Source organism: Chenopodium quinoa, unplaced genomic scaffold (genome assembly GCF_001683475.1).
Source record: "Chenopodium quinoa cultivar QQ74 unplaced genomic scaffold, ASM168347v1, whole genome shotgun sequence".
NCBI classification, from domain to species: domain Eukaryota; kingdom Viridiplantae; phylum Streptophyta; class Magnoliopsida; order Caryophyllales; family Amaranthaceae; genus Chenopodium; species Chenopodium quinoa.
Window position 1 is genome coordinate 256,758 of NW_018742577.1, and position 27,462 is coordinate 284,219.

Sequence of the window (27,462 nt, forward strand, 5' to 3'; positions counted from 1 at the left end):
GATTTTACATTATAAATAGCTAAGGGTTTTAGAGAATGGACTTACAATCATCAGCGAAAAAACTTCTAGTAACGCCTCATTGTTCCAGCAAGCTGAAGGTGCGTCAATCAAATCTGAAACCCGCAAACCTGGATCATAATGTGGACCATGAGTAGGAGCTTTTGCTGGTGTCCCTAGTAGCCATGCATCCAACCAGACACGAATATTTGTTACATTAACAGTCCTCCAACAAAGGCCTTCAAGCAATAGTGATTTGATTAACCTATGCTTCAAATTCACAATGCATAGGGTTAATCAAATAGACTTCACAGTCTAAAAGGTCATCAATCTAAATTGTATTTACAAGAAAATAAAAGTCTATCGTCTTGATGAGTTCTAAGAAAATACTCCCTCCGTGTTTACAGAAATACAATGATTTGACTTTCACAGAGTTTTAAGAAGGTTAATTGAATATATTAAAATAATAGGTAGTGGAGTATAAGTTTGAGGAGAGAGAAGAAAGTAAGGGGTTTTGTGGAGACAATTAGTTAATGAAAAAAAAAACAAGTTTATAAGGCTGATAAACATGGTGTGGAAATTAGGGGGTATCTATGTCATTTCACTTATTTAATTGGGGGCATCTTTATATTTTTCATCCCTTTCTTCCTTCGTTCTTCATTCCATCATAACCAGCCAACCCTCCTTCTTCCTCCACACGAGCAAGCTGAACACCACCGCCACCATCACCTGTGGCGATTCAAAATGCTTTAATTTACACCAATTTGTCCTAAGAGGTTGATATGACCCTAATTTACACCCTTTTTATACTAGGGCGTCTTCCTGTTAGCGTCACGAAGAGGCGTTGATGGTTGTTGAGGAAGGAGGAAGAAGAAGAGGGATGCAAAGAGGACCTTTCGGAGAGGAATTTGGGGTTGTGATGGTGATGGCGATTAAGACGAAGGGAAGACGGAGATGGTGGTGGTGGTTCGAGGTTGACTGGCGAGATGACAGGGGGATAGTGATGGTAGTACAGTGGCTTCGTGATGATTGCAAGGGGGTAGTTCACCAGCGAGATTGCAAGGGGAAGACGAAGATGATGGACAGATGGTGGTGCGGTGGTTCATGATGCTAGATCTAAGTTTTTTTTTTCTTTTTTAAAAATAAAAAGTGTATTATATTGCAAAGCATGACTCACAAAATGACAAAAGAATCGATTACCACCTTTTCGTTTATCTACATGATAAAACGAGGTGTGCTCTTAGTTAATAGAATGTTATTTAAAAATATAGAGAATATCATTTTTTTAAAAAAAATAATAGAGAGAAGTTACTAAAAAAACAAAACGTTTCATATATTTAAACACGACTTGATTATCAAAGATGGAGTAGCCAATAATATACATGTTTTAATGTTTTATCGTAGAATCGCTAACATCAATAGTAGTTTTACCATAAACGGTACACATTATTAGTCATATTTGTAGATTAATATCATTAATATTACTATTGAATTAGTAATACAAATAGGTGATTATCAAAGATACTCTGATTTTTTATTGTGTACCCTTAAGAAAAATAAAAGTATTAAGATCATTATTAAGAATTTCCCATTAAATTTGAACTCATGTGGATATAATACTTTAGTAACCCGATATGTCCTCATTAAACGCAATCTGATTATTCGAATTGACATTCGTTAATCAACTTGGTTGTCAATTTTAAAAAAGAGAAGCAAAGTAAATTGAATATTCATTTTCCGGTGGACTAAAGTTGGAAGTTTGCGGGCATAACTGGCAGTGGATGTTGGTATTGCCGTATTGGTATGGCAGGAGATACGTCCGCATCCACATCTGTGACTGATGCTCCCTTTTCCGGCCTTGTCATTTGCGTCTCTGGTCTTTCTAAAGGTCTGTTTTTTTTATTCTGTTTCTCTGTTGATTGCTGTTAATGGCGTCAGATAATGATAATGTTGAATTGACAGAAGCAAGGAAGCAAGTTATGGAAGGCACTCTAAGATTAGGCGGTAATTACAGCCCTAATCTCCACCCCAATTGCACCCACTTGCTGGTCCAGATATCCTTTTTTCTGTTATTTGTTAATGGGAATTCACTTGATTATACTGAATACTGTACTGTTGCTTCTCCTTGACTCTTTCTTCACAGTCTCGGGGGACACAAATTCGAACATGCGTTGAACCACACTCATCTTTTTGTTGTTACTCTTGGATGGTTTATTGATTCCGTCAACAATCATGGTTATTCCTTCATTTCTGTGCTCTTTTTTCTCTAGAAAAATTCAACTTCCTAATTCATTCTTGGACGGTTTGTTTCAGTCAAGTTAGATGAATTACCCTATACTGTCTGGACCACCCCCACCCCCAGGGAATGGGATAAGGATGCTTGTGTTTCGATAAACCAGAAGCAGAAGCAGAAGCAGTTCCCACAAAACCAATTGCATTCTGATATCAACAAAGTGTCTGGCCACTCTATATTTATCGACTTGGATGTTTCTGCTCAACTGCGCTGTAAGGTATCTTCAACTTTTTTGCTGGCTATCTACTCTACCTTTATTAATATGCAGATAACTTAACTTAATCACCACAGTATCAAGTACCCTTTTATCCTTTGAGAACAAAGTTCAAATTCAAAATGAAATGCAGTCTTACAATAGTCTTTTAAACACCTAATTTACTCAAGTAACAGATGTATTTGCTTGATTTAGGACTGAACACAAAGGTAGTATACTCTTGGAAAACTATTTTGTGCATGAACCAATTGGATGCAACTAGGTTTTACTAGATCTAATTTTGGCATCACCTTGGTCCTTTGGAGTTAGCCGATGTCATACTGTTCACTATTATGTGCTGTTTGCAATCCATTTATCTTGAATTATGCGTACTTATTCTTTTTTCTGCTTGTATTTCTGACTTATTTTCAAGACTAAAACCTTATATACCTTTTCATTACGGACACAAATCAATTTTGGAAATAATATTTTTCATACCTTAACTTCGTTATCCTAGATCCTTACACATGCTTCTTTCATTCTTTTAGAAGATTGAATTAATGTCTTCTGTGATCAATGTTGATGAACATATGCTGACATATTTTAGGTTGTTGATGTGGCTACTCGAGAAGGTGCTGTGCTTGTTGATCAATGGTTTGTAGGTTGTGGTGCAAGCTATGTTGTTTGTGAGGGGTCATCCATACAAAGATATCTTGGACACTGTGATAACATTGTTAGTGTATGTATTGCAGTTAAAGTTATGTATTTTCCGTTTTAAGGCTATGCGTTACACATTACTTGGAACCTAGGCATAGACTCTTGTGCTAAATTGATTCATGTAAAATATTTTACAGCCCATGTGGGTTCTGAAGACATCTAAAGAGAGATATATGCAACGATTTGTTGGATTGTCTGCTGATCTGGCTAGGTATGTAGGAGCGATGCTTGAAAACCTTCAACATGTAACTGCAAGACAGGTATATTATACCTTCTAGCTGATTAAAATATTGATGGAATTTTGTAATGAGCCATTCTTTTTTTAAGAAACCATGAGTGTTGTAGTTTATTTGTTACAATTTTTGCCACTTGGCTCATTTGACAGATTGTTGGTCTGAATTTTATATAGGATGCTTGTAAGGAAAATTGCAATGATCACATTCCTATATGTGATAGAAGTAAACTTAGCCAAGAAGAAAGGCTGCAAGTGGCAAACCTTGCAAAATGCGGCATTAGAAGTCGGCGTGCCCGACGTTTGCAGGTGTGTAGAGTCTTAAACCTATTGTAATTATGGTGTTTATTACAATTCCTATTTCGGGCTCATATTAAGAGGGGGGGGGGGAGGTTGGTGTTTAACTTATAGTTCTAAACTTTTTATTCAAGGGAAGTTTGAAGTTAGGTGATGCAGCAAAGGAGCTCAAAACATTAAATTTTCTTGGTCCTCATAGTTAAATTGTCCGATATAAAGAGTGGGAGTAAATACATTTGTTTCTATATTTTGAATGTTAAAAGTCTAATTGTGTTTAAGGCGTTTTTAAAACAAAGAAGAGTTTGGTTTAGCCCTACAAAAATAGTATGAGGCATATAGACATAAAAAGTGTTGTTGAAAACAATTCTACTTTTGATCTCTTTCTCATTCATCCAGTCTAATTCTCTCTTAATTTTGCATATATTGACCTAATTTCCCTAATACTCTGAGGTTGCTAAATTGCTATTTTGGGTCTTTTAGTATCCCGAGGGTCCTGGTACATATGGGAGCCGTATAAGTCCTATAGGAAGTATTATCGGTTTCGAGTAGCAATAATTGAGTATTTTTCTGTTGATGGCTTTCCCCCAACAAAATCTATTTAAGTTATAAGTAAGGTTTGGTTAGGTCCAGAGGTATCCATCCACAGCCACATCTAAGGCTCTAATTAGTCCAAATGTTTGTCAATCCATCTTTGAATCTAAATTTGGTTCAATAATGCTCCAAGGCCACCAAGCCACAAAATTGAATTATTTGCATCAAGTTAAATCTTAGATGATCAGTTTATCAAATTTTGTAAAGACTTATAAAAGGGGTGCAGGTCTTTTGTATCCGCTTCTCTTGTTTTATCCAAATTTTACACTTCACGATGCTACTTTTTTTGCTTTTTATATCAATGATTCTTTAAGTTTATTTTTTTGGAGGCCTCTCAAGGTAGGTAAAGTTAGGAGCATACCCTGATGATAATACCTAAATAATTTTAGAAAGGCAAAGAGCTTTTGTGGCTCATATGCCATCCTTTTGCATCACACTCATGGCTTTTTATCTTTCTGGAGAAAGTGTTTTGCTTCACATAAGGGTTCATGGGTTTATAGTTCGCCCCTTTACTATATTAGAGCTACTGCAGGTGTGCTTTTTGGGGGTTATGGAAAACAAGTAGTCGTGGTTTGGATTTTGTGGCATGTGGTACATTATTTAGTTAAGCCTTCATGTATGGTCTCATTTCTAAGGAGCCATATTTTTCTTTTCAAGACCCATATTGCCATGAAATCTACTTTGCAATAGAGTAACTGACGGTGGGGCTTTTAATATATTCTCACTCTTGAATAAGGAATTAAGACTATGTTTGTAGCTCTTCTCATTGATTATAACCTGTCCTCTACTCCTCTTGGTTGGTATACGGTATACCCATTTTTTTTTTCTTTGATTATTTTTCTTCAGAATTACTTGTAATTAGTGTGATAGTTCTCTCAAAGTGATACATTTTGGCCTCTTAAGGTAGTTTTAGTTGTAAAAACAAAATATTCATTCTCTTTGGACTTATGCCTTGTTCATTTCCATTCTAGATCATTTTTAACAGGAAGGTGGTAAATGGCAAGGATAAGTATAATGAAGGGTGGATTTTGTGTAAACAATAATAAAAGTGGTTTTTATTGAAAAAGCTCTATTCAAAAGGTGGGCCTTAACACGAAATTCCTATTTGTGTGTCTTTTTTACTCTGTACTTTTTCAAGGCCATGATTTGGAGATCTGTTTGACATTCAAAACTTCGTGTATATGAAGATAACAATGCAAGTTTTTTTTTTTTTTTTTTTTTTTTTTGGGAGTGACCTGACAAGGCTTTATTTTTGGTTGCAGTCGTGTCAAGTACCCTTGCGTCCAATCAACCCCAGCAGCCTTCTAGACTCAATCTGCTGGTCTATCTCCGAGCCAACTTCTAGGGCTTCTGTATATGCAGATTCTCTTACATCCAAAAAAAACTTTGAGATGCACAAACATGGGCTTTCTGTTGGAGGGGATCATGTTGAATCTGAAGCTTCTTTCTCAAATTTATTACGACCACTTACCGAAAGGTTATTTAAACTAGCCTTTTTGATTTCAATTTGGATGATATCAGTCAACTTTACCAAAATTCTGGGACTAAGGCTTTGTTGTTGTCATTGTTGTACCACTCCATACCAGCATTTCTCAAACCTGCATGAATTATTTCCCAGTGATACTCTAGAGGTGCTCTAGTTGCTTTGTCAGTTAGCTAATTTTGGACTAATCAAATGTCTTACCGGGTCCATACTTGTGTGTTGCGAGGAGATTTACAATTTTAAGGGTCTAATGAGAACAGCCTGTTAGAACTTGTAAGTCACACAGTTCATACTTGGCAAGCTGAAGAGGGACTATAGTAAGAAACATTCAGGCTCTCAATTATAGTGGATTAATTCATACATATCTCTTTTTTTGACAGGAAATTTATACATATCTCTAAATTGACCTTTATAAAAATAAAAAAATAAATAAAACAAAATTAAAAAAAAAAATTAAAAAAATTGAAAATTGAAGTTAGCTGCCTTGGTGTAAGCTTCTTGTGCAAATATATAAGACTAAGGCCCCGTATGTACCATGCCTTGGACAAGAGCCTTGCTTAGAGATGATAGGTTGATGTTTAATAAGTACAACAAGAATGTTGTATAGAGACGTTGAAGTAATGGTATATAGGTGTGTGTGCACACACTTTTAATAATGAGCATATGCAAGAATTCACACTGGGATTCTTTTTGCGTGGCACTTGTATTTGATCTAGTACATGCACACATTTAATTCACATGCACACACACATTTACCGTCACAAAGAGGTCAAGAAATTTTCTAATTTTGATTGTAGCAAAAAGTTGTGCTGCAATAGTTACAGGTACACTGGAAATGTATGTTAGCAAGATGTTTGCAAGTTATAGTAGCATTTCATCTACTTTTAACAATTTTTGTCATATGCTCTTTTGCAGTGAGGAGAATGAGTTAGTGTTTAAAAATCACTTCATCACCATACTGTATCCAGTTGATCGATTTGCTGAGTTGGGCCCTTCCTCAAGAACATATTTTAGTGACGCAGGATTTACTTGTCTGCAGTTGCTGGAGTTTATATATGCCTTCTACCAGGCAAGTATTGCTGCGTCTTTTTCATCAGTAGATTCGGGTCATGATAGGGATATAGCAGCTCCACAATAAATTATACCTAGAAGCTTGATCATATGTTCATTTACCATGTGGTGGTGTTCAACTCTTTTTTCTTTTTCTTGTTTCCCATATAATCCTCATCTTTTATTATGCTTTGGTCCCGTCAATTTGATACTATTTATTATATACGAAGTAGTTTTATTAAGCTACCTTAAATTATCCATACAGACAAAATTTTGGGTGGTGGTTGTTGAATACCAGCCTTAACTTGTAATTATCCATTCCTTGTTTTGAATGGGGATTATATTTTCTGTAGGAAAATATGTCAGATCATGAAACAGAGGTTGCAATTCACACTGACTCAAGGCATGCTGACCAGCTCCGATCAATTTATTGCAGTGAGAGAACAACAGAAGTTGGTTGCATGACGTACAAGCGCATTGAATTTCTAGGAAGCCGGAGAAGTTTTGAAATGTTGAAGCGTGTAAGTGGGGATAACAATAGCAATGTCTATGAACTTCTATTAAGTGAATAAGAAATATATGTGTAGTATAGTGCATGTTGTTAGGAGTAGTTTGAAGGGGCCTGAAAGGGATTGTATTTATTTCCAATACCCCCATCCCCAAAAAGAAGGGAAAAAATAGAACTGAACAGCACAATTTTATGAATGAAAATAAGCAAAGGCTAGCAAGTTCGGCCTTATACAGTTGGTGCAACACATTGGCAACTGAGCAGGCATAATAAGCTTTGATCCAGAAAGTTAATTCAATTACAAAAATGTCAGTTCATCTTGTCGCCTTTTAATTTATACTGAGTAAACGACCTTGGTTTCAGAAAGAATGTAAATAAAAATAATTATGATCACTACCCCTTAGTAAAGGTAATATGGCTATACATGTATGACGTAATCTCCATAGTGATCTATTGAACTATGAAGTGAGGTTGATGCATTTGGAGGTATGTAATGAAATTCTTTTTTTTTTTACTATGAAACCAAGGAAAAACTGTACTGTATGACAGGAATGGGGATTAAATTTGCATGCCACATTTAAGTAAAATTACAAAGACAAGGATTGAGCAAATACTATAACAATTTCAACTAATTTGAATGAGTTCTATTTGATACATGTGAGAGACCTACTAGGAGAGGGGTTTGGAGCACATTTGGCAGGTGGTTTGGGGGGTGTTGCAATATATTGTGCAACACACAATACATTCCATATTATCCAAAATATGTTGCTGCCACTAACCAAAATAATACACACCTGCCGCCATTTTCTCCTCTTTACATATCAACATTTTCATACCTTCTTATATTTTTGCCCCCCTCCTTTTTTTTCCCCTTTGTATTCTCCTGAATATGCACTAAATATTTATCTTCCCATGTACAGATGCACAAAAATGATGACTTAAAAAGAGTGATGGATGACTTCTTGTGTGTCAACAACAAAAATCCTAATCATACACAAGTTTTAACCCTAATTCAATATAGCACAACACGAAGCATCCCTTGCTGCGGTTCACTGAACTCTAGACCCTCCTCTTCAAGCAGGTAGCGCTGGACAGCGATAGGAAGTCTGGCAGGAGTACGACTACCTCTGGTATGGTGTCCAGTTCCAACACATATATAAACATGTAACCGCTGCTCAGCCAGCCTTGCTGCATTCCTCAACAGACTCAACTCCTGCTTCAGCACATGAATAGCTTCACTCACATGGAGTCCATGCAGATCTATTACCTTTCCCTGGCCTCTGCCACCACCCTGCTGATCTGGGCTAATCGGGTTTCTGCAGAATACCTTACTGAGGTCAGAAAACATAATAAGATCAAACAAAATCATATAAATGAAATAACCATGGCACACAAAATCAAAAGGCACACCTATTACCCTGCCCAAAGAAACAAAAGCCTGAAAAGCAATCACAAATATATACTGGCTACTCTCAGGCTCACAACACAAAATTAGAACTGCAGCAATGTTGCATATCTCGAGAAAAGAACTGGGAAGGTATCTCCCCAGCCAGTTGGGCATTTGTTAATGACCAAGTTAAAGACCAATTTGTCAGCAATTGAAATTTTTTCATTCTGAATTAGAAGTGAAACAATATAAAGACAAGGTACTCTTCATATACACTTCCTGTAAATAGCAATGTCATAGCCTTGTCACCGCGCCAATGTAAACCAATTTCTGCAAGACTACTGCATCTGTATCACCGAGTACTTCCACAAAAAACCGCATGCTAGATTAGCAGATAAATCAATCCATTCAACAGCCAGTTAAAAAGAATGCGTCACAACAAACCTCTGACGATATATAGATTCCTGAGCTTTGCTGTGAGCCGCTTTCATTTTCATATTGTGTAGCTGCCCATTGACACTCAATTCCTTGGCTAACGCTTTGTTTCCCATTAGGTAAGCCTGACGAGCCTGAAAAGACACATTAGATTGACACACAAACCTTGTTCAATAAAGATAGTGTATCATGACAATAATCAAGAAAAGGGTTAAAGGAAGCAACATTAGTAAAAATAGTATGCAAAATTCTTGTGTTATTAGGTTTCAGCTAACACAAGGCCATCAAACAACCTACCCCACTCCGACTTCAGAAATAGAAATAAAGTGCAAGAGGAATGTTAAAAAAGTATGATTTATTAACTTGAAAACACGGGAGAGGCAATAACCTCCTTTTTTTTTATACACATTCTGTTGTAGATTGAATCCTCTAAAGATGACAGACGAGAAAACACTCTAAAACTAACCTATACGCAGGTCAGGACAACTGCAAACAATCAGTTTATTCTTGAAGAAGCTCTAACATCAAAGTAATTCATCTTAGACTGACAATTTGAGAATATAGTGGCCACCTAGTTTTAGCTAACTCCAGCGCTGTTTATCCGACAATTAATTAATAATTTAGCCAAATGTTTCCATTCCCCCAGTCTCCCACAGGTCCATAATAACATTGAGATTCCCACAAGGACTACCCAAGGTTAGCATGGACATCTATAAGGGATCATCCCAAGTTCCCAACAAAATAAAATAAAATACATTCATCCATCATATATTCAAGCATGCAGAACTTTGACAAGTGCCAAAACCACATTGGAAGCATGTGGCAGAAACATGCACAGCATAATAACATTAAATTTCTTTACAAGTCGCACCATAAGGACAATTATCACTCCACATCCAACCGCATATGCCGATAATCATTGCATTAGGAAATTGTATTGGATTTTATCTCACGACATCCCATTACAAAATTAAAGGCTGATAAATTCCACTTCATCCCAAATGATTTGACACATTATTTTTATCACATTTGTCAATGCATCAATCGACATTATCTTTAATTACTTTTATTAAAAATAAAAAAATAAAAATAAAAAAATAAAAATTAAATTGTAATTAAGTACACATTGGAACAGATCTAACAAGACCCCACTTGATTATATCTTTCATATTATGATTCACAAATGGTAGTCAAAGTAAAGTTTAAGAATAGAGCTAGAAGTCAAAACGTGTCAACTAATTTGGAAAGGAGGAAGTATTATTTTCACTTTGTAGCAATTTCCATAAGCACAACATTCTCATGTAATATGGCCATCTCCATGCCAAATTCCACTACCATACACCCCTATGCCTCTCAAGAGACGCTAACCTAAGGGCAGGTAGAAAAATCAAATTACATAACTATACCCATACGAATATATCATTGATATTTCCAGCTAAACACAAGACAGATTGTCAAAGATTCTCGATATGCCAAAGTTCAGAGATGAGAGATTCGGAGAACTAAATAAGGTCTCCAAGAAACAAGACGGCAATGGCAAAGAAAAACTGCATACTCATAAGCTTACCTGTTCAAAATACACGTTTCGTATACGTGCATGATCACGAGCTTCTTCACGGACTTCAGTATATAAGTTGCCTGTAATATTGATCAGTGTTAATATTAGAAATTTACATTGGAGCCAAAAGGCTTAAAAGAGTAGAAGGAAATACCAACTGCTTCTCCAGTCTCAAGCCAAGCAGGAGCAGCTCGAGCAGAGCTACGGCCCTGCATCCTATCACTATAGGCACTTCTTCCAGCACCAGTATGATAGGAGCCTGAAAGAGCATGGGAGTTTCTACTTGAACCAACAGCAATATCAGCTGAACCACTTCTGTCATACTTCCATAAGCAAGGATCCTGGGGTGATAGCTTACGAACAGCTGAAGCAAAATCAGTGGCGCCTTTAGCACTTAAGGAGGAATTGGATCTAAACAAAAGCATATTGTCCTTTTCAGAGGACCCATAAGAATTAACATTTTGCTGGAGTTCGTCTCCAGTGTATTTCTGCAGATTGGTCTTATTGTCTGGAACAGGAAGTGCAGGGAAATCCATTGATGTCAGATTTGGAGCTGATAAGGTCTTCGAATTCATATTTTGATTAAAAGCTCCATCAACTTGAAGCTACAATGATAGGTAAAAAGTGCATCATAAATGTAGGAAAATATCACTAGATATCAAGCAATAGGATGGCACAAAACATAATGGAATAGAAAGCAACTACTAAACCAAAATGTCTACAGCTGAATAAAAGTTGTACAGCAGAATCCTTGTGGTGAATGGTGTGATTCACGCATAATCATAATGAAAATATAATCTACGTAGTATTTCCAATCAGGCCAAAAGCCTATCTATTCTTGCATATGCTTATTCTTTGTTCTGCTTCATTCTTACTGAAAACTGCAGTAATGTCATTGCATTTTGGATGTAATATTGCAAGGCAAATTGCAAACAGGAACTTTGTTATCAAGTGTCATAAAAAAAATGGACATTTGTCAAAAATGCTCGAAAAGAAAACAATGTAGCCATTAGGCATGTTAATACAACTTTCACCACTAAACACAGTAAAAGTATGAGCCAAATCTAACTAAACAACTAAGCTATAACCAGTAAAAGGGCCAACGATTTAGGTACCTCAAAACAGGCAAATTTAAAATTCATCTTAGATCTGATATACAAGGTCTGAAATTACTGTAATCTTAATACAGCTACACAGTACATCTCATTTTTTTCTAACTAAAAAAAGAGCCAACGATTTTGATAAATCAAGATCTGAGTTTAACCATTAAAAGGCCAGCACTAATTTAGATAGGACATAAGTGTTGAAATGAGATTCAGATTTCACACAAGATCACTGAATTAAGGGCACAGAATTCCAATACGATTCACATCATAATTTCCAATGCCCACTTCATTTGACTAATCACAAATATGTAACAACAGACACATCCAAATAAGGCCAAAAGGACCCCCAATTAATGAATTTGGTAATGCTTGATAAAACAATCTAGTAACAATAACTGAAGGAAATGTTTACTTTGTGGTGAAGAATGAAAAATACCTCAAGCTGAGTTAGCATCTCAACCGTCAAATTGAGGTCACAGCCATTGGCAAAATATACCTCGGCCAGGCTTTCAGCAGCAAAACCTGGAAACTGTGACACAAGGAACTCAACAGGATTCATGTCAGTGTTCTCAAGCATGGCAGTTTCAGTAGCTATATCACTAGAATTGGCGCGTCTTGTAGTTTCATCGAAAGAGTTCCCATCTCTGGCATTCCCAAAGTGATGGTCAGCTCTGAGAAGTTGCATTTCCCAAGGCTTACTGGTTCTCTGAAGAAAAGTGGTTGATGATGGATCATCAGCATACAGAGAAATGGGATAGCCCATGTTATCGGTAAGTGCAGCACCATTTGTATGATGAGCAGTAAAGTCGAGAGGTTCATTAATCTTGTAGGGACTACCCAAGGGAGCAGAAAACCTAATTGCATCAGTTGCGGTGGCGCCAGCATGCAATGACAAGGCAGCAAGGGAAAGGGTACCAAGTCCACGGTGGTCGTCCTCCCCAAGGACATTGAAGTCTGGAGTGATGTCATCAGGCAGCTGCTGCTGCCAGTACTGGCGGGATTCTTCATCAGAATTGGTTGAAATAGAGGACTCAGATCGATCGAGCACCTGTTTCCCAGAGGATCCAGAAGCACCGGAGGAAGGTGTTCGAAGGGAAAAGGGGACAAATTCGGCAGCATTTGGATTAAGAGAGGTAGCCTTGGCCGCCGAACTCAGGTTGGTTGGAGAAACTTGTTTGGAAAAGCTCATTATTTACGAATATGGAGTGAAAAAAGAGTTGCAAGTAGCGTAATTCCGAATTCAAAAAACACAAAGTCTTAAAACTTTGTCAAAGACTACCCAAAACCTGATCAACATCAAAATTAGAAAGATTAACTCCATAGAAGGAAAAATCACATATTTGCACAAGTGAATACAAAATCTGAAAACCCTAGAGAATTACGAAATTGAATCGATGAATCAATATTAGCAAGTTGAATTGATTGAAAAAAAAAGGAGTAGCAGGCGAAAAAGGAGATCTGAAGAAATTTGACAACAGAAATCGATGAAATCACAACACACATGCTAATTAAATAAATAAAAAATAGTGTAGTTAATTGCAAGATTTAAAAAGAAAGAAGGCGATGAAATCGGAGTATACCTTTACGAAAGTCGATGATGAAAGATAAGAGATGAAAGGGATCCATTCCAATTCCAAAATTCAACAATTAATTATACCAAACAATCTTCAAATTCTTATCTTTGTTCGTCAAGGAAGGAAGGCTCTTAGCTGAGCCTGCAAACCCTTGTATTGTTTGCCACTCGATTTTATCACAACTCTCTCTTGGTTTTACGGCTACCACTACTCACTCTTTTTCTTTTTTCTTTTTTCTTTTCTCTCTCTTCTCCTTAACTTATTACGACTCTCTCCCTCCGTAATCTCCAGTTTTCATCGTTGCAACCCAACATTTCATCATTATCTTTTTTTATTTTTTTTTTATTATTATTAATACTACGTACTTGTATAATTAATCAACGTAGAGATAAATATAGTCATTTCACAGCTGGACGGACAGTATATCACTCACGCGCACCTCTTTTATGTGTCAACTCTACTCTCCGCATTCCTTGCCTAACTTTGTACGTATCTTCATACACTAATTTCACTTTTATTTTATACCAGCTATACTGTGGCCTTGTTTGGCAAATGGTTGTTGGCTGGAATGTTTGGCTGTTTATAGGCTTTTGAAATTGGCTGTTTATAGGCTTTTGAAATTGGCTGTTTACAAAAGTGTTTGGTAAATTAATTGGTGGTTGTTGGCTGTTTATTAGATAATTTGTGGGCCAACAAGCCAAAAGCTAACAAAAAAGCTACTCAAAGCAGCTTTTTTATTTTGGCTTAAAAGCCAGCTTTTTCGCTGACTAAAAAGCCAATTATCAAACACATTTTTTGGCTATTTGACCACCTTAAAAAGCCAAAAGCCAAAAGCTAACCAAAAAGCCATTTAAAAGCCAATTACCAAACATGGCCTGTATCTCTAAGCATTAATAAATAATAATAATTATAACAGGGGAAATATATACTTTATTTACTAAGACATTTCCAACGAGTGCCCACAATTTCCTTTTTTTTTTTTTTTTTTTTGTATAAAGTCACTAACATTAGTCAAAGGGGCATTGGTTATGTTATACGGTATATAGGTATAGAACTTTATTATACAATGCTTCATACAGAGTATGTAATCCCATTGAATAAAACTTATTTTTCTCTTGAGTCAGGTCCCACCTAAAACAATGATGTTTTGATAAATTTTGTTAATCATATATAACTAATATATATAAAGCTAAACTTTTAGCCAGGTCACGAGCCAACGACATTTGGCATTCTAACTTTTCGCCAAGTGTCGCGCCACGTTGGATAGGTTCAAATTGACTTTATAAGATAAAAAAGTTAGTTTAGAATTCTATTTTGAATAGAATTTTAGGATAAAATTGTTTAGTTAAAGTTTTATTTTTGATAAAATAAAATTTGAGTGTCGCGCCACGTTGGTTACATTTAAATAGACTTTATAAACAACCCAGGCATCGCAGGGGCACAAAACTAGTTATACAATAAACATCAACTACTAAGGTCACTTTCTTTTTTTTTTGTTTGTTTTTTTTTTTTTTTTTTTTTTAAGTTTGACAAAATAATACTGTACTTCGTAGTTCGTATGCAATTATATTTTAGTAAAATTATAATAATGTAATACTTGTACCAAGTAAATATCAACAATATATTACAGTTAATATTTAATTCTTTTATTAGTTAGACTATATGATCACAATTAAGGTACGGAAAATACAGAAGTCATATTTTTGTTTCTATAAAATTCAAAAACTACAATCATGTTCTTTTGCCACAAAATAATAGAATTGCAGTCACTACACTAGCAATGACTCATCACTGGAGCAGCTATCCTCAATTTCTCAGCACTATCGTCACAAAAGCTCTACCAAATGGTTGACTTGCAGAATAGCCGCACAAATCTAATACCCCAATATCACAATTGCAAACACTTTTGATAGCTCTTATACAACAGAGAATATTTAAATCACACTAGTAATGTAGATCAAAATTACCACAAGAGAGGGAGACCTATGATTGCTGCAATTGCTCTCACCAGTTGTCACCACATCATTAAATCATATCAAGAAATAAAATAATTGCCACTCCGTCACAGGCTACCCTAGACCAGAAAATCTTTTACATCCTTGCATAACCCAAAATGAAGCGATACCCTCCCCTCGAAAATCAATCAATGCTGGCCTACTGTTAGCAACTTGGAAGGTATATTTGGACAAAGTTCAAGTCTCAGAAGCTAGTCTGCTACACCAGGTCAACATCTCCCACAAGCTGGAACTCATACCGTGATGTATACAAGAGAAAACTCCCTTGTTTGTGCCTTAAAACTTCCCATTACTCTCAAGGAATCATACAACAGGACCCAGAGGTATCAAATTATTGTTGCTGTTCTTGAAATTTTAGGGGGACCATTTCACTTTCCTCTTGTTTCCCTCTAACTTTTGAAATCCGAAGTGGCAAATCCAATCTTCTCAGTCTCTCAGGCCAAATTCTGATGAGTAATAGAGGCATAACAAATCAGACCACAAAATCAGTAACAGGTATCAGCTAAATGCAGAAATAGTATTCTGAAAACAAAAACCCAGGGGGATGGGGATAGATTTAACTGCTGTCACAAGTTACAGCTGTGCTACTTGACAATCCACATATTAGTGACATTGTTGAAATTCCACCTAGCAAGAAGACAAATGTGCCTAAGGGGTGAATATGAATACACCCAGATGTTTTTGTATGCTTGGTGCAATTAGAAGTCCCCAAGTGGGTTTTAGGGCATCTGAGTATCAAATAGCTGCCTATACTAAAGTCCAGTTCAGTGCACAATGAAGCATGCAACAAAAAGAGTGAAGGAGTTTTTAAGAGCCAAAATAGGATTGTGGCACTAGATGATTGGAATGGTAAAAAAAAAAAACTATATACAGAGGACACCACCAAACATACATTTAAACTTGCTAGCTAAAATTCTAACATATAACTATTTCTAGCAGCAACTATGTTTATTAATCCAAATCTCCAATAACAAAGGAATATTCACAGGTTATATGACTAAGATCAGATAAAATATTTGTAGTTTTCCTTTACTTACAGATCCAATCTCTCATAAATAGCCCGCCTGACAGAAGAGTTGAGACCATAAGCTATTGAGTTGAAAAGGCCCTGACAAACAACCAAACAATAGAAGATGAACCTGATTCTGAATATCAATAAACTGCAACAAAATGGAGTATATACAACTAACAAGTGAACAAATAATCTCTCCTATCCAGAAACAGTTTTTACATTGTCCCAATCCTTTTTATATAAGAATATGACGATGTAAATTGAGCGGGGCAGGGCGCGGCGGATGTTGGCCTTCCCATCCCTACCTAAAATTTTCATCCTATCCCCGCGGCAGGTCCAAAATTCATCCCCATCCCAGCCCCACCCCCCACTTGGATTTCCATCCCCACTTAATCCCCACCTAAGACCCGCCTAATCCTCACCTCCCAATACACAATCCAACATAATTAATATATAGATTAACAAAAAAAAAAATTGTTAATGTTACACACTTATTTAGTTATAATATTAGTGTATTACAAATTATTATATCTACTATTTTATTTTACATAATAGTGTATAATTTTGTTTTTAAAAATATATAGATGTAGGTGTGAGATGGGGATGAGGCGAGTACGAAGTGGATTGGGTAAGACGGGGCGGGTACGACGTAAATTCCACCCACACCCCATCACCCATGGCGGGTATGATTATTATCCCCATCCGCGCCCCATAGCCCGCTAAACCAAGACCCATCCTTGCCCCACTGGGGCGGGGATGGAGCGGGTACTTGACCCACCCCACTGACATCCTTAAATATAACGTGATTTTACAAAAAGTTTTATATATATATATATATATATAATAATGCCATATCATTAAATTCAATCATAAGCCATTATTTACAAGTATAGTTGTTCCGGACATCCCATTATTTATAAGTATACTTGTAACTATTATTTCCGAACCATGACACTCCTAAAAGTACAAACTGAGTCTACAACCTCAGAGTGTAGCATTCTTTAAAGTGAGGGGCCCAAAAATGTTTTCGGTCTGTCTTGGATCCTACAACCTCATAGTGTAGCATCTTGTAAATTGAGGATCCACCTAGGCAACTAAATCTGGCTGTAAACAAAATAATTATAAAATAAAAAGACAAAAGAATGCTGGACATGAATCACATGATCAAGACATTTGAAGAGTCAGCTTTATTGCCTGGTACAGCATAGGATCAATTGTAATTTGCACAAAAATAGCAAAAACAGAAGAATAAACCCCTTTCTTTCCATCCAGTAAAATTATCAAAAAGAACTTGATATTACCATCAGTGCAGCAGTCCCCACATCAAGAAAAGAAAGCCAAAAGATTTTATGCCCTGGTTCAATCAGATCATGAATACGATTTATCGTGCCAAAAGCCCATGAGCCAATAAGTATAAGAGGATAATAACCCCATCGGTTTAAGGCCTAAAAAAAAAGAAAATTGAGATTTCGCCAGGGTTAGCAAGACCTTAAAAAAAATTCCAAAAATAATAAAGCAATCAGTCAATATTCATTGGTAAGTATGTTCATGTAACCATCTAATTCTTCGTATAATATGGGCCTAAAGCTTCCTTTTGTAGTAATGAGCTACAAGGCCCATAAGAAGTTGTGTAAGACAGCAGAAAAGCCTCATACAGAAACCATGACACTTAAGGTATAAGACAGTTGAGGCTACAAGTAATAAAATTTATAATTTGATTAATAAATCTGCAAAGAGAAAAAAAAAATTAAGTATAAATAGAGCATGAAGCAGATGTGATAAACATGGAAGAACAGCTAATGACATGAATAATGCAATGCATCAAAGATTTAGGCAATTGGCAGAGAAGATACAGCAAACTAAAGCATACTCTCATGTCTGGCCTAGCATCAGATTGGTGTGCCCGGTCCGACATGCCAGCTGCCATCTGAAATAACAAGGGCATTTCAATATTTAGCCTTAGAATGATCAGCATGAGAGAGTTAATTGGTCTGTGCAATGAAATAACATTTTTGTGCATGAGTCAGTACATACACGAGTTGCGTTTTTCAGCATGCGAATCACTTGAAGATATGTAAAACCATTGTAGAGAATCGCACCCCAAAGTGGAGCATAGAATGTTCCGAAGTGGACAACCTGCGGGTTAAGACAGTCGGATTAACATCAAACACAAGCATTTAAGAAATGAGCCGTCAACTTCATTTTTTAGTAGCTAAGTAGCCATTCTCCTTTCAAAAAAAAAAGTAGCCAATATTCTGATTTGAAAACACGTTAAGACGAATTAATGTCTGTCAAATTACAATTACACTTATCTTCTTTCTCATTAGCTATTCCCCATTCACATGTCAAAAGCACGGAATGGTCACCAAAGGGAGTTCTTTTTTTTTTTTTTTTTTTTTTTTAACAAGTAAACGCATTAGGTATGATACTTATGAAAAGATGGAAGTAAACATTCATAAATTAATTAAACCAAATTGCATTAAGGTCAGGAAGCTAACAACTTAACAAGGTCTAGAACTATTCAAAATTATCACAAAATAACTAGAGGTATATCATTCTGTTCTTGCCTTTCCTGCACGGCCTGTTTGGGACCAACACCAAGCACGTATATGACTATGATGATTACCGATAGAGCGCATGATAGTCATGACCAGAGAAGTTCCTGAATAAATACAAAAGGCACTCAATTCAATTAAAGACGAGGAAAAAAAAGATAAGCAGCAAGACTCATTGCCATGCCTGTAAGAAAATGAGATAAGGCGAACAGACCAAGGTGATGAATTGAAGAGAATGATGACAATGTAGAAATGGACAGGGCATAACAACAAAAGATAGATCGACATGGAAAACATGCATACCCCATACGTAGAGGTGGAAAACAGGCTCTAAATCTTCAACATCAGTCTTGTGTTGCACAACAGTACGATGAAGGGTAAAAGCTATAGTGGTTGTCCATAAAAATGACGCGACACAGAAGAAATGAGTGCTATAACCCTGAGCATAACAGAAGAAGCCTGTAGATGGATCGCTACATAGAATGGGAAACACTGTAATTAACACAGTGTGTGTAGATATCACAACTAATCATAGAATTTAAGTACATGAATGAGCAGTATAATAAATGATGCGATGGACAATTGGACATTACATACAAACATACCCAATGATATTGAAAAAACTGCAAAGCATGTCCTGCAATCAGAAATCAAACCACAACGTAATCCAAATAAACTTACTGGCTACTAAATAATATCAGAAAATGATGGATATTGAAGTCTGAGAGGAAATCGTAAAAAATGACCTAAAAATGCAATTGACAGATACATAGCAGTGATTGTTAATTGAAAAAAGAAATTGTTAGGAGAGAGAAAGAATGTTACAGAGAGAGCGAGATAAAAGACGAGCTTGAAGGAGAATTTGCGAAGGTCCTTGAAAAGAATGTAACAAAGGACAATGAAGCTAGATCCAATCAATGACAAAGTTGAAGCAACCATGTTCACCGTCGCTAGAATTTCTCGATCGCCGCCGGACAAATTCCCAACACCACCACCACCACCGCCACCTCCCGACGCCGCCATTTTCGCCTCTTCCTTTTTCTCTTCTTCCAACGCCACCCACCACTTGCCTTTGTCTGCTTTTCTTCTTTGCTAAACTACCACTTATTGCCTACTTTTTTCTTTATTTAAATACCTTTACTTTTCAAAAGGTAGCATCAAAATGTCGCTTTGGCCGAGTGGTTAAGGCGTGTGCCTGCTAAGTACATGGGGTATCCCCGCGAGAGTTCGAATCTCTCAGGCGACGTATTTTTTATTCCTTTCTATATTCTGTATTTTTTTTTGGTTTCAATTAACTTAATTAGAAATTAGTTAGGAAAATTGAGGAAGTAGTTATTAATAATAGTTAGGAAATTGAATATGAAAATTTAGTTATTTATTAATAATAGTTAGGAAATTAAATATGAAAATTTAGTTATTTACGAGTTGTTAACAATAGCTAATAATATAATTTAATTGAAATTTTCTAATCAAATATGAAAATTATGCACTTTTGGGAATTGTATATTCATATTTGATTAGAAATTAGTTAGGAAAACTAAGGAAGTAGTTATTTTCTTTCTGTATGTGTTAAAAGTCTATAATTCAATTCTTATTTTAAAACCGTGCATCGCATGGGGTTAATCTAGTTCATGATTATAATGAAAACTATTTTAGTTTCATTTTAGACTTTTTTGTTTTCAAATAAACAATATGGGTAACGAATTATTAGGATTGCATATACAAATAATAAAATTTTCAAGATTTTTTTACGTACTACATGACACTTTATAAATTATGACCACTCCTCTATAACCGAATTTTAGCAACTATATGTAATGGACATTCCCTTACCAAGAATTGCACGTCACCATCTAGAAAAGAATAAATCTTTTTCCTTTTGTAAATTTTGTCCTATACCATCAACATAACAAACTCTAGATCACCTTTTTTTCTACACTGTGACAAAACTATAAAGATTTGGGTTAACCCTCTTACAGAAATTGAAAGACCGCACTAAGGGAGTTAATCGAATTGAGTAACTCGGACACGACTCGGTCAAAGGTCGATCAAAACATGGCTCAATTTGGCTCTATTCGAGATGTTAACGAGCACGAGTTGAGCAAGCCCTAACTCGATTCAATAAGCTTGTGAGCAACTTAGTCCAGTTTAGTTTATTTTAGTCCAGTTTAGTTTAAGAAACACCATTTAAAGAAACACCAATTAAACTAGACAATTGGTGACTTAATGTTGTATTTTAAGAAACAACATTCAGTCCAGTCTAGTAAAGTTTAGTCCAATATTCAGTTTAATGATAAAATTCATTCTTTCCAACGATCAGATCGTGAGCTACTTGACACGAAAGTCAAAACTTTATCGATCGAGCACGAGTTGAGCAGAGGTTTATTGGCTTGAAACTTTAATGAGCATGAGGTGAGCACATGAAAAAAGTTTTTGAGCCGAGTCGAGCACCCCTTAGCTCGTGATCAACTCACTTAATTAGCATCCCTAGATCGCACTGTTTAGAGTAATTTTATCCCGCCACGTGGTCCAATCAGAGGACGACACGTGTCAGCCTCAGGATGGCCCAAAGTGGACCGATCTCTGCTTGACACGTGTCACTCCAGAAAATAAGGGAAAAAAGGGCGGCCTTCAGGCTCAAATCCCGAGAAAACCGCAAAGCGGCGCAGCCCACCACTGATTAGGGTACAGTGACCTAATCAGGGGCACAAATCCCAAAGACCCTATAAATAGGGAAATGACCCTCTTTTTGGGGACACGTTTTGATCATTTATTACACATTTACTCTTTGATAAAGACATCCTGAGCTAGGAATCCGAGCAGATCCCTACCTAAATTTTCGCACCTTTTTTCTCCCTTCCAGTTTCTAATTTGTGCGTCGGAGGCGGAGCACCACCCATCTGGTGTCTCCGTTTGTTTTGCAGGTACAGCTCACCTCGGACCAGTCTTCGTGTTGTAACTCTCCCGAGGGACAAAAATACCCAAAACATTTTGGCGCCGTCTGTGGGGAGAGTACCTCGAAGATGGTTCAAGAGTTTGTACCACCCCCTAACCGTCTGGGTGAAGACCCAGAAGTCTTTACAGATTATGAGGATGAAGATCCTCAGGTCGAAACCTTTACAGCCGAAGACGACTCTCTCAGAATCAAGCGCATCCGGCCTAGAGAGACTCTGGAGCGGGGTGCCTCCCAGGCGGGTGCAAGTGGACCCCCTGGGCAGCCGGAAGGGGAAACCCAAACGGCAGCTGGATCAGCGCCTGTCACCCGGGACGAGCTTATGAGATTCATGACAAGTTTCAAGGGTGAAATTAAAGAGCTGATCACCCAGAGCCGGGCTGGCCCAAGTAGAGGTCAGTCGGCCAAGAAGACTTCTCTGGAAAAGGGGAAGTCAGTCAAAAATCGGCAGCCAACTCCCCATCCAAAGGAGAAGGCAGCCGGAACCATTGATTGGTCCAAAATTCTTCTCCCCAAGGGGAATAACAATAACACCCGCCGGACTCAACAGCCGGTGAGAAGTAAAAAATCAACTCTTGATGCCCGGGAGATCATTAACCGGAGGAGAAACTAGTCGTTGTTTGAGTCAGCTTCAACGTCGAACTTTCCAGACAGCTTCAACAATACCTCTGTCGGGAATGCATCTTCCTTGCATGAGAGTCAGACAGGCGGTAATACCGTCCATTCTGGCCCTCACATGATTGGAGCTGTACCGTATGTGCCTACTCAGGCTTACGGACAGTATCCTCCTCACTTTATGCAGCCGGCCCTCTTTGGAGGTCAGGCGGCATATCCAAATGTCCAGCCATTGGACTGGCAGCTTCGTCTGCTGCGCCTGGGTGAACAGCCTTCTGCGTTCACCCGGGAGATAACCGAGGCGGCTCAGCCGTCCAAGGTTAAGAATGTGTTGGTTGGTACCTATGACGGTATCACCAATTCGGAAGACCACCTCATGGATTACACCAACCTCATGTATCTGCAGGGGTTCGATGATGCCACTTGGTGTCGGTGCTTCCCGGCTACACTGAAGGGCATTGCTCAACAGTGGTTTGGCAACTTGCCGGCTGGGTCCATCGATAGTTTCAGGAAGCTCGCCTTTTTGTTTGCTTCCAACTTCTCAATGAATATCCCTGCTAAGAAAACAAACCTTGATTTGAGCACTGTTAAGCAGGGAGAGAGAGAAGGGTTGCGTTCCTATGTCAGGCGTTTCAAGCTGATCAGAATTCAGATTCAAGGACTGTCTGACGAGGTAGCTTTTACAGACTTCTTCAAGGGTCTGAGAGGCGGGTCGACCTTCAAGTTCGACCTAGTCAGAAAAGGGGCTTTCACCTTACAAGCGGCCCTGAGGGAGGCGGAAAGCTACATCCAGGCTACCGACCTCTGCTCGCCTGGTAGCCAGTCGGACTCCAAGAAGTCCGACAAACAGAAAGATAGCCGGTCAGCTCAGCCGGCCAAAAACAAAGAAGAGAGCAAGAAAAGAAAAGAAGTCTGGGCGTGTAGGCGTCGTTCGAAGTGCGCCTACGTTAAAAGCATGTGGTGAATATGCTTGGCACTCTTAGGAAGTGGGAATTGACATATACGATTAGGGACAACGATTAGGGACAAGGAAAGTAGGGAGCCGCCAACAAGTTTTTAAGGAACTTGTAAACCGTTCACGGAGCATAAAAGACAACCACGATAAAGGGACAACGAAGGCAACAACGATTGACCCGTGAAGGTTACACCCTATTCATAATCCATGAGATTACTAACTCCATATGGTTCAGAACCACGAAAGGAGGATCGGGGATGATGGTACGAAGTGAGTCATGGAGTCACATTCGCCCGTATTGGCCTCTACTCGATTCTTATAGTGAAAAGTGATTCCTGCGATCTCAAAGGCATACAAACAAAAATTCAATTTGTTCCAAACTATTATTATGCTAAATTGGTTGAATATTAACGCAACACATAATTCTAAAATATTGTGATCACTTGATTTAATAACAAGATTAAAAAGGAACCTAAGCCGGTTGTCCAAATTATCTTATTAGGCATGATTTTCAATTACATATTCCCTTTAACATGCAATATGGTGATCATAAAAAATATAATAGAATAAACATTAATATTGGAAGCAATTTAACAATAAATTGTTAGTCAAATCAAATAATAATAATAACCCTAATCATGATATTAGAAATAAGAATAAAAATAATAGTAATTAAGTGATTAATTTAATTACTCCAATTCCGCGTTTCCTTGAATTGCTACGTCATGAATAAACTATTAGTAACTTCAATAAAAATATAAATCAAATAGAAATTAAATTAAATTAAAAGTAGAGTTGATTTGGTCCAAACCCTCAGCTATTTATACCTTTCACTCCTTGGTTACAGTATAGAACTTTGGGTATTGTATGAACTCCTTGGAGTGCTTAAGGAAGAAATGATAGAATTAGAAATATAGGTTTAAGGCTTAGAATATGGGAGAGAGAGAAGAGAATGATTTTTGGTGTAAAAGAGAGAAATAGAGAAGGATTTGATGATCAAGCTTGTTTATGAATAAAAAAGGGGAGATATGACCTCTATTTATAAGGGGAAAACAGGGGTCGAATCAAGAAAAGATAAGAATTCGAATCGGATAAAACTCTTGCGATAGACAGCAGTTTTTGCGGTTTTTGTTTTTATCATATCTTTTGAATCAGAAATCGGAATAAGATGAATAATATATGGTTAAAAAGCTCTTGAAGTCTACTTTTTAACCCAATTAGAATCAGATTAAAATATTTTGTAGAACAAAATATATAGCCAAAATAGTGAGACGGTGTCAGTTTTGGATAGAGTTTGACATTTTATTCATATCTTTTCCGTTATAGATCGGAATTGATATTATAATATATAATTGGAAATGTAATTTCAAGGGATATCCAACCATATAAAATTTGGATAAAAACTATGAGGAAAGAAAATAATATCTGTCTATCTTTGAACGTCTTTCAATTCGGATATAAATAGGATTTTCAAAAAGAATAGTTTTATCCAATTTCAAACTCTTTAATCTTATCTTTTCAAAAAGGATAATTAAGATCTTTTAGAAACTTATAGATGCTTCTAATTAATCCTAATTATTTTAGGAATTGGATTAAATAATTTAGACCCTCTACATGATCATTGGGTCGTAGGTAAGGTGGGCTTAGGTTAGGTTTGGGCTCAGTTTAATATTTTGGCCATAACTTATTCGTTATAACTCGGATTTGGGCTTGTAATATATCGTTGGAAATCTCTTTTAAATCCCCATCCAAATATTTAATCATTAGACCCAGATTATGGACCAAAATAAACTGGAATAACCGTTTTTATAAAAAGGACACGAAATGATTGATTTTAAAGGACACGAAATGAATTATTTTGGGTTTTAAGGCACGAAAAGAGGAAAATAAGTTATGGTTTGGGGAAATGGGATAGGAATTGGGTTGGTTTATGAAATGGAAATATGGATTTAAGCACTCCAAAAATTAAATACTCAACCCGACCAATAATGGTGGTGAAAGGTTGTTCATCATCGGGTTTGGTTTTGAGGAGACATTTTTAGGTGTCTACAGAAGCCCCCACTTTGACTGAGTTTGCAGAAATGTTAGTTTCGAAAACGATAGTCAAAGTAGTCGATAGGGACGGAGAATGATTTAAGACGTTCTGCTATCCTAAATCATTCTGTATACGCCGATACCTGCAGAAAAATGTTAGTTAAATAAAAGAGTAAAGGGATACAATGCGTATCTGACACCAGTGTATCGGTGACAAATGAGTTTGGTAGCTTCCTATGCTTGAAGGAATCCACCGGATGACGTATGTTGAAATGCTTTCCATGCTTGAGGAAAGCCGACAGATGAGTTTGGTAGCTTTCTAAGCTTGAAGAAACCTACCGGATGACACTTTCCATGCTTGAGGAAATTCGACGTATGAATTTGGTGTCATTCTATGCTTGAAGAATTCCACCGATAATGCCTTCCATGCTTGAGGAAAGCCGACTACTTGGCGGTTTTCTATACTTGAAGAAAAATCCACCGATAACGCTTTCCATGCTTGAGGAAAGCCGACTTGGCGGTTTTCTATACTTGAAGAAAAATCCACCGATAACGTTTTCCATGCTTGAGGAAAGCCGACTTGGCGGTTTTCTATGCTTGAAGAAATCCACCGAATAATACTTTCCATGCTTGAGGAAAGTCGACAGATAATGAGATTGCAAGTCTCTGTGTATCGAGAACCTTGCGCCGTGAAATGATGGTGGTTCGATTGTCCCCGAACGTGGGCTATAGATGGTCCTCTTGTCCCCGGACGTGGGCTGTAGATGGTCCGCTTGTCCCCGGACGTAGGCTGTAGTTGGTTCGCTTATCCCCGAACGTGGGTTGTAAATGGTTCGCTTGTCCCCGAACGTGGGCTATAGATGGTCCGCTTGTCCCCGGACGTGGGCTGTAGATGGTCCGCTTGTCCCCGGACGTGGGCTGTAGATGGTCCGCTTGTCCCCGGACGTGGGCTGTAGATGGTTCGCTTATCCCCGGACGTGGGCTGTACATGGTCCGCTTGTCCCCGGACGTGGGGTGTAGTTGGTTCGTTTGTCCCTGAACGTGGGTTGTAGTTGGTTCGCTTGTCCCTGAACGTTGGCTGTAGATGAGACCTGCAAAAATAAATTTGCCAATGGACTCGTATATATTGTGATTGACTTGACCGCTGACTTGACCAAGTTTGACTTGATGTGACGTGACATGTGTATGACTTGTGAGTGTGTGTGTGTGTATATGTGTGTGTGCAGACACAAGCAAATTAAACGAAGATGCAAAAGCAAAAATTTTCCGTCAATTTTTGTCATGAGACGAGTGGAGGGTACTGATTTTCTCGTGAAAAAGAAAGACGTGAAAAATGAAATTTTATATTCAAAATTCCCTCGATAAAAATTTTGAAATTTTTCTTAAACTTCCCCAAAAGAAAACAATGAAAAAAGGAAGAAGTTTTGAACTTCCTCCTTGAGCAAGACGAAATGAATCGTATGGATTGAATTGATTGTCTTGGAAATAATGTATGCATGATGCATGTTCTTAGGCCAGGAGGCTAAGGACAATTACATCATGTGACACGATAGATGAATGAACTTAGGTCATGGAGCTAAGCATCATATATGACGTAAAGAAATGATCTTGAACGTCACTTAGGACAAGGAGCCGGTCTACACAATAGCAGGCGGGTTCTCCTGTGGTGGCCCTACCATCCGGGGCACCAAAAGCCATCTTCCAAAGATGGACAAGGATGAGGATGAGCAGGCGTCTGCAAGCACCTCCTTCCCAAACGTCTTGATTACTGAGAAGGATAGGGGAAGCGTCCGCCGTCCGCATGATGACCCGGTTGTCATTGAATGTAACGTTGCCAACCAGCTGGTTGGACGGATCCTTATTGACACCGACAGCTCATCTGACATCATCAGCCTCCGGTGC

General features: G+C 37.5%; 3 protein-coding genes and 1 non-coding gene across 4 annotated transcripts; 2 read left to right on the forward strand and 2 right to left on the reverse strand.

The window, feature by feature from the left end:
• Positions 1-1,643: 1,643 nt before the first annotated feature.
• LOC110720819 lies at positions 1,644-7,606 on the forward strand. The gene is made up of 10 exons (XM_021899863.1): positions 1,644-1,885; positions 1,960-2,051; positions 2,139-2,232; positions 2,311-2,507; positions 3,091-3,222; positions 3,338-3,460; positions 3,610-3,741; positions 5,583-5,797; positions 6,719-6,872; positions 7,207-7,606. Exons 1-10 carry the CDS (start codon positions 1,801-1,803, stop codon positions 7,423-7,425), a joined length of 1,443 nt encoding a protein of 480 aa, XP_021755555.1. The 5' UTR covers positions 1,644-1,800; the 3' UTR covers positions 7,426-7,606.
• Positions 7,607-7,919: 313 nt separating this feature from the next.
• Positions 7,920-13,760, reverse strand: LOC110720820 (polyadenylate-binding protein-interacting protein 7-like). Its single transcript, XM_021899864.1, has 6 exons — positions 13,428-13,760; positions 12,284-13,133; positions 10,896-11,346; positions 10,751-10,821; positions 9,193-9,317; positions 7,920-8,677 (listed from the first exon to the last, which is right to left on the reverse strand). The coding sequence occupies exons 2-6, from the start codon at positions 13,034-13,036 to the stop codon at positions 8,374-8,376; spliced, it is 1,704 nt and encodes a 567-aa protein (XP_021755556.1). The 5' UTR covers positions 13,037-13,133; positions 13,428-13,760; the 3' UTR covers positions 7,920-8,373.
• Positions 13,761-14,921: 1,161 nt separating this feature from the next.
• LOC110720821 (G-protein coupled receptor 1-like) lies at positions 14,922-20,086 on the reverse strand. The gene is made up of 9 exons (XM_021899865.1): positions 19,829-20,086; positions 19,609-19,640; positions 19,307-19,476; positions 19,016-19,110; positions 18,483-18,584; positions 18,319-18,375; positions 17,750-17,893; positions 16,474-16,544; positions 14,922-15,882 (listed from the first exon to the last, which is right to left on the reverse strand). The coding sequence occupies exons 1-9, from the start codon at positions 20,024-20,026 to the stop codon at positions 15,768-15,770; spliced, it is 984 nt and encodes a 327-aa protein (XP_021755557.1). The 5' UTR covers positions 20,027-20,086; the 3' UTR covers positions 14,922-15,767.
• Positions 20,087-20,167: 81 nt separating this feature from the next.
• Positions 20,168-20,249, forward strand: TRNAS-GCU. The gene has a single exon. It is a non-coding gene; the product is annotated as a tRNA-Ser (tRNA).
• Positions 20,250-27,462: the final 7,213 nt, after the last annotated feature.

Bases quoted from the DNA above. Each gene is read 5' to 3' on its own strand.
- LOC110720820 (XM_021899864.1), bottom strand. From the start codon at position 13,036: ATGAGCTTTTCCAAACAAGTTTCTCCAACCAACCTGAGTTCGGCGGCC. The intron at 11,347-12,283 runs GTATTTTTCATT...CTATCATTGTAG, and splicing joins AGATGCTAACTCAGCTTGAG to CTTCAAGTTGATGGAGCTTT. The intron at 9,318-10,750 runs GTAAGCTTATGA...GTGTCTTTTCAG, and splicing joins GAAACGTGTATTTTGAACAG to GCTCGTCAGGCTTACCTAAT.
- LOC110720821 (XM_021899865.1), bottom strand. From the start codon at position 20,026: ATGGCGGCGTCGGGAGGTGGCGGTGGTGGTGGTGGTGTTGGGAATTTG. The intron at 19,477-19,608 runs GTATGTTTGTAT...CATTCTATGTAG, and splicing joins AGTTTTTTCAATATCATTGG to CGATCCATCTACAGGCTTCT. The intron at 18,585-19,015 runs GCAAGAACAGAA...CTTAACCCGCAG, and splicing joins AAACAGGCCGTGCAGGAAAG to GTTGTCCACTTCGGAACATT.
- LOC110720819 (XM_021899863.1), top strand. From the start codon at position 1,801: ATGGCAGGAGATACGTCCGCATCCACATCTGTGACTGATGCTCCCTTT. The intron at 2,508-3,090 runs GTATCTTCAACT...GACATATTTTAG, and splicing joins CTGCTCAACTGCGCTGTAAG to GTTGTTGATGTGGCTACTCG. The intron at 3,223-3,337 runs GTATGTATTGCA...AATATTTTACAG, and splicing joins ACTGTGATAACATTGTTAGT to CCCATGTGGGTTCTGAAGAC.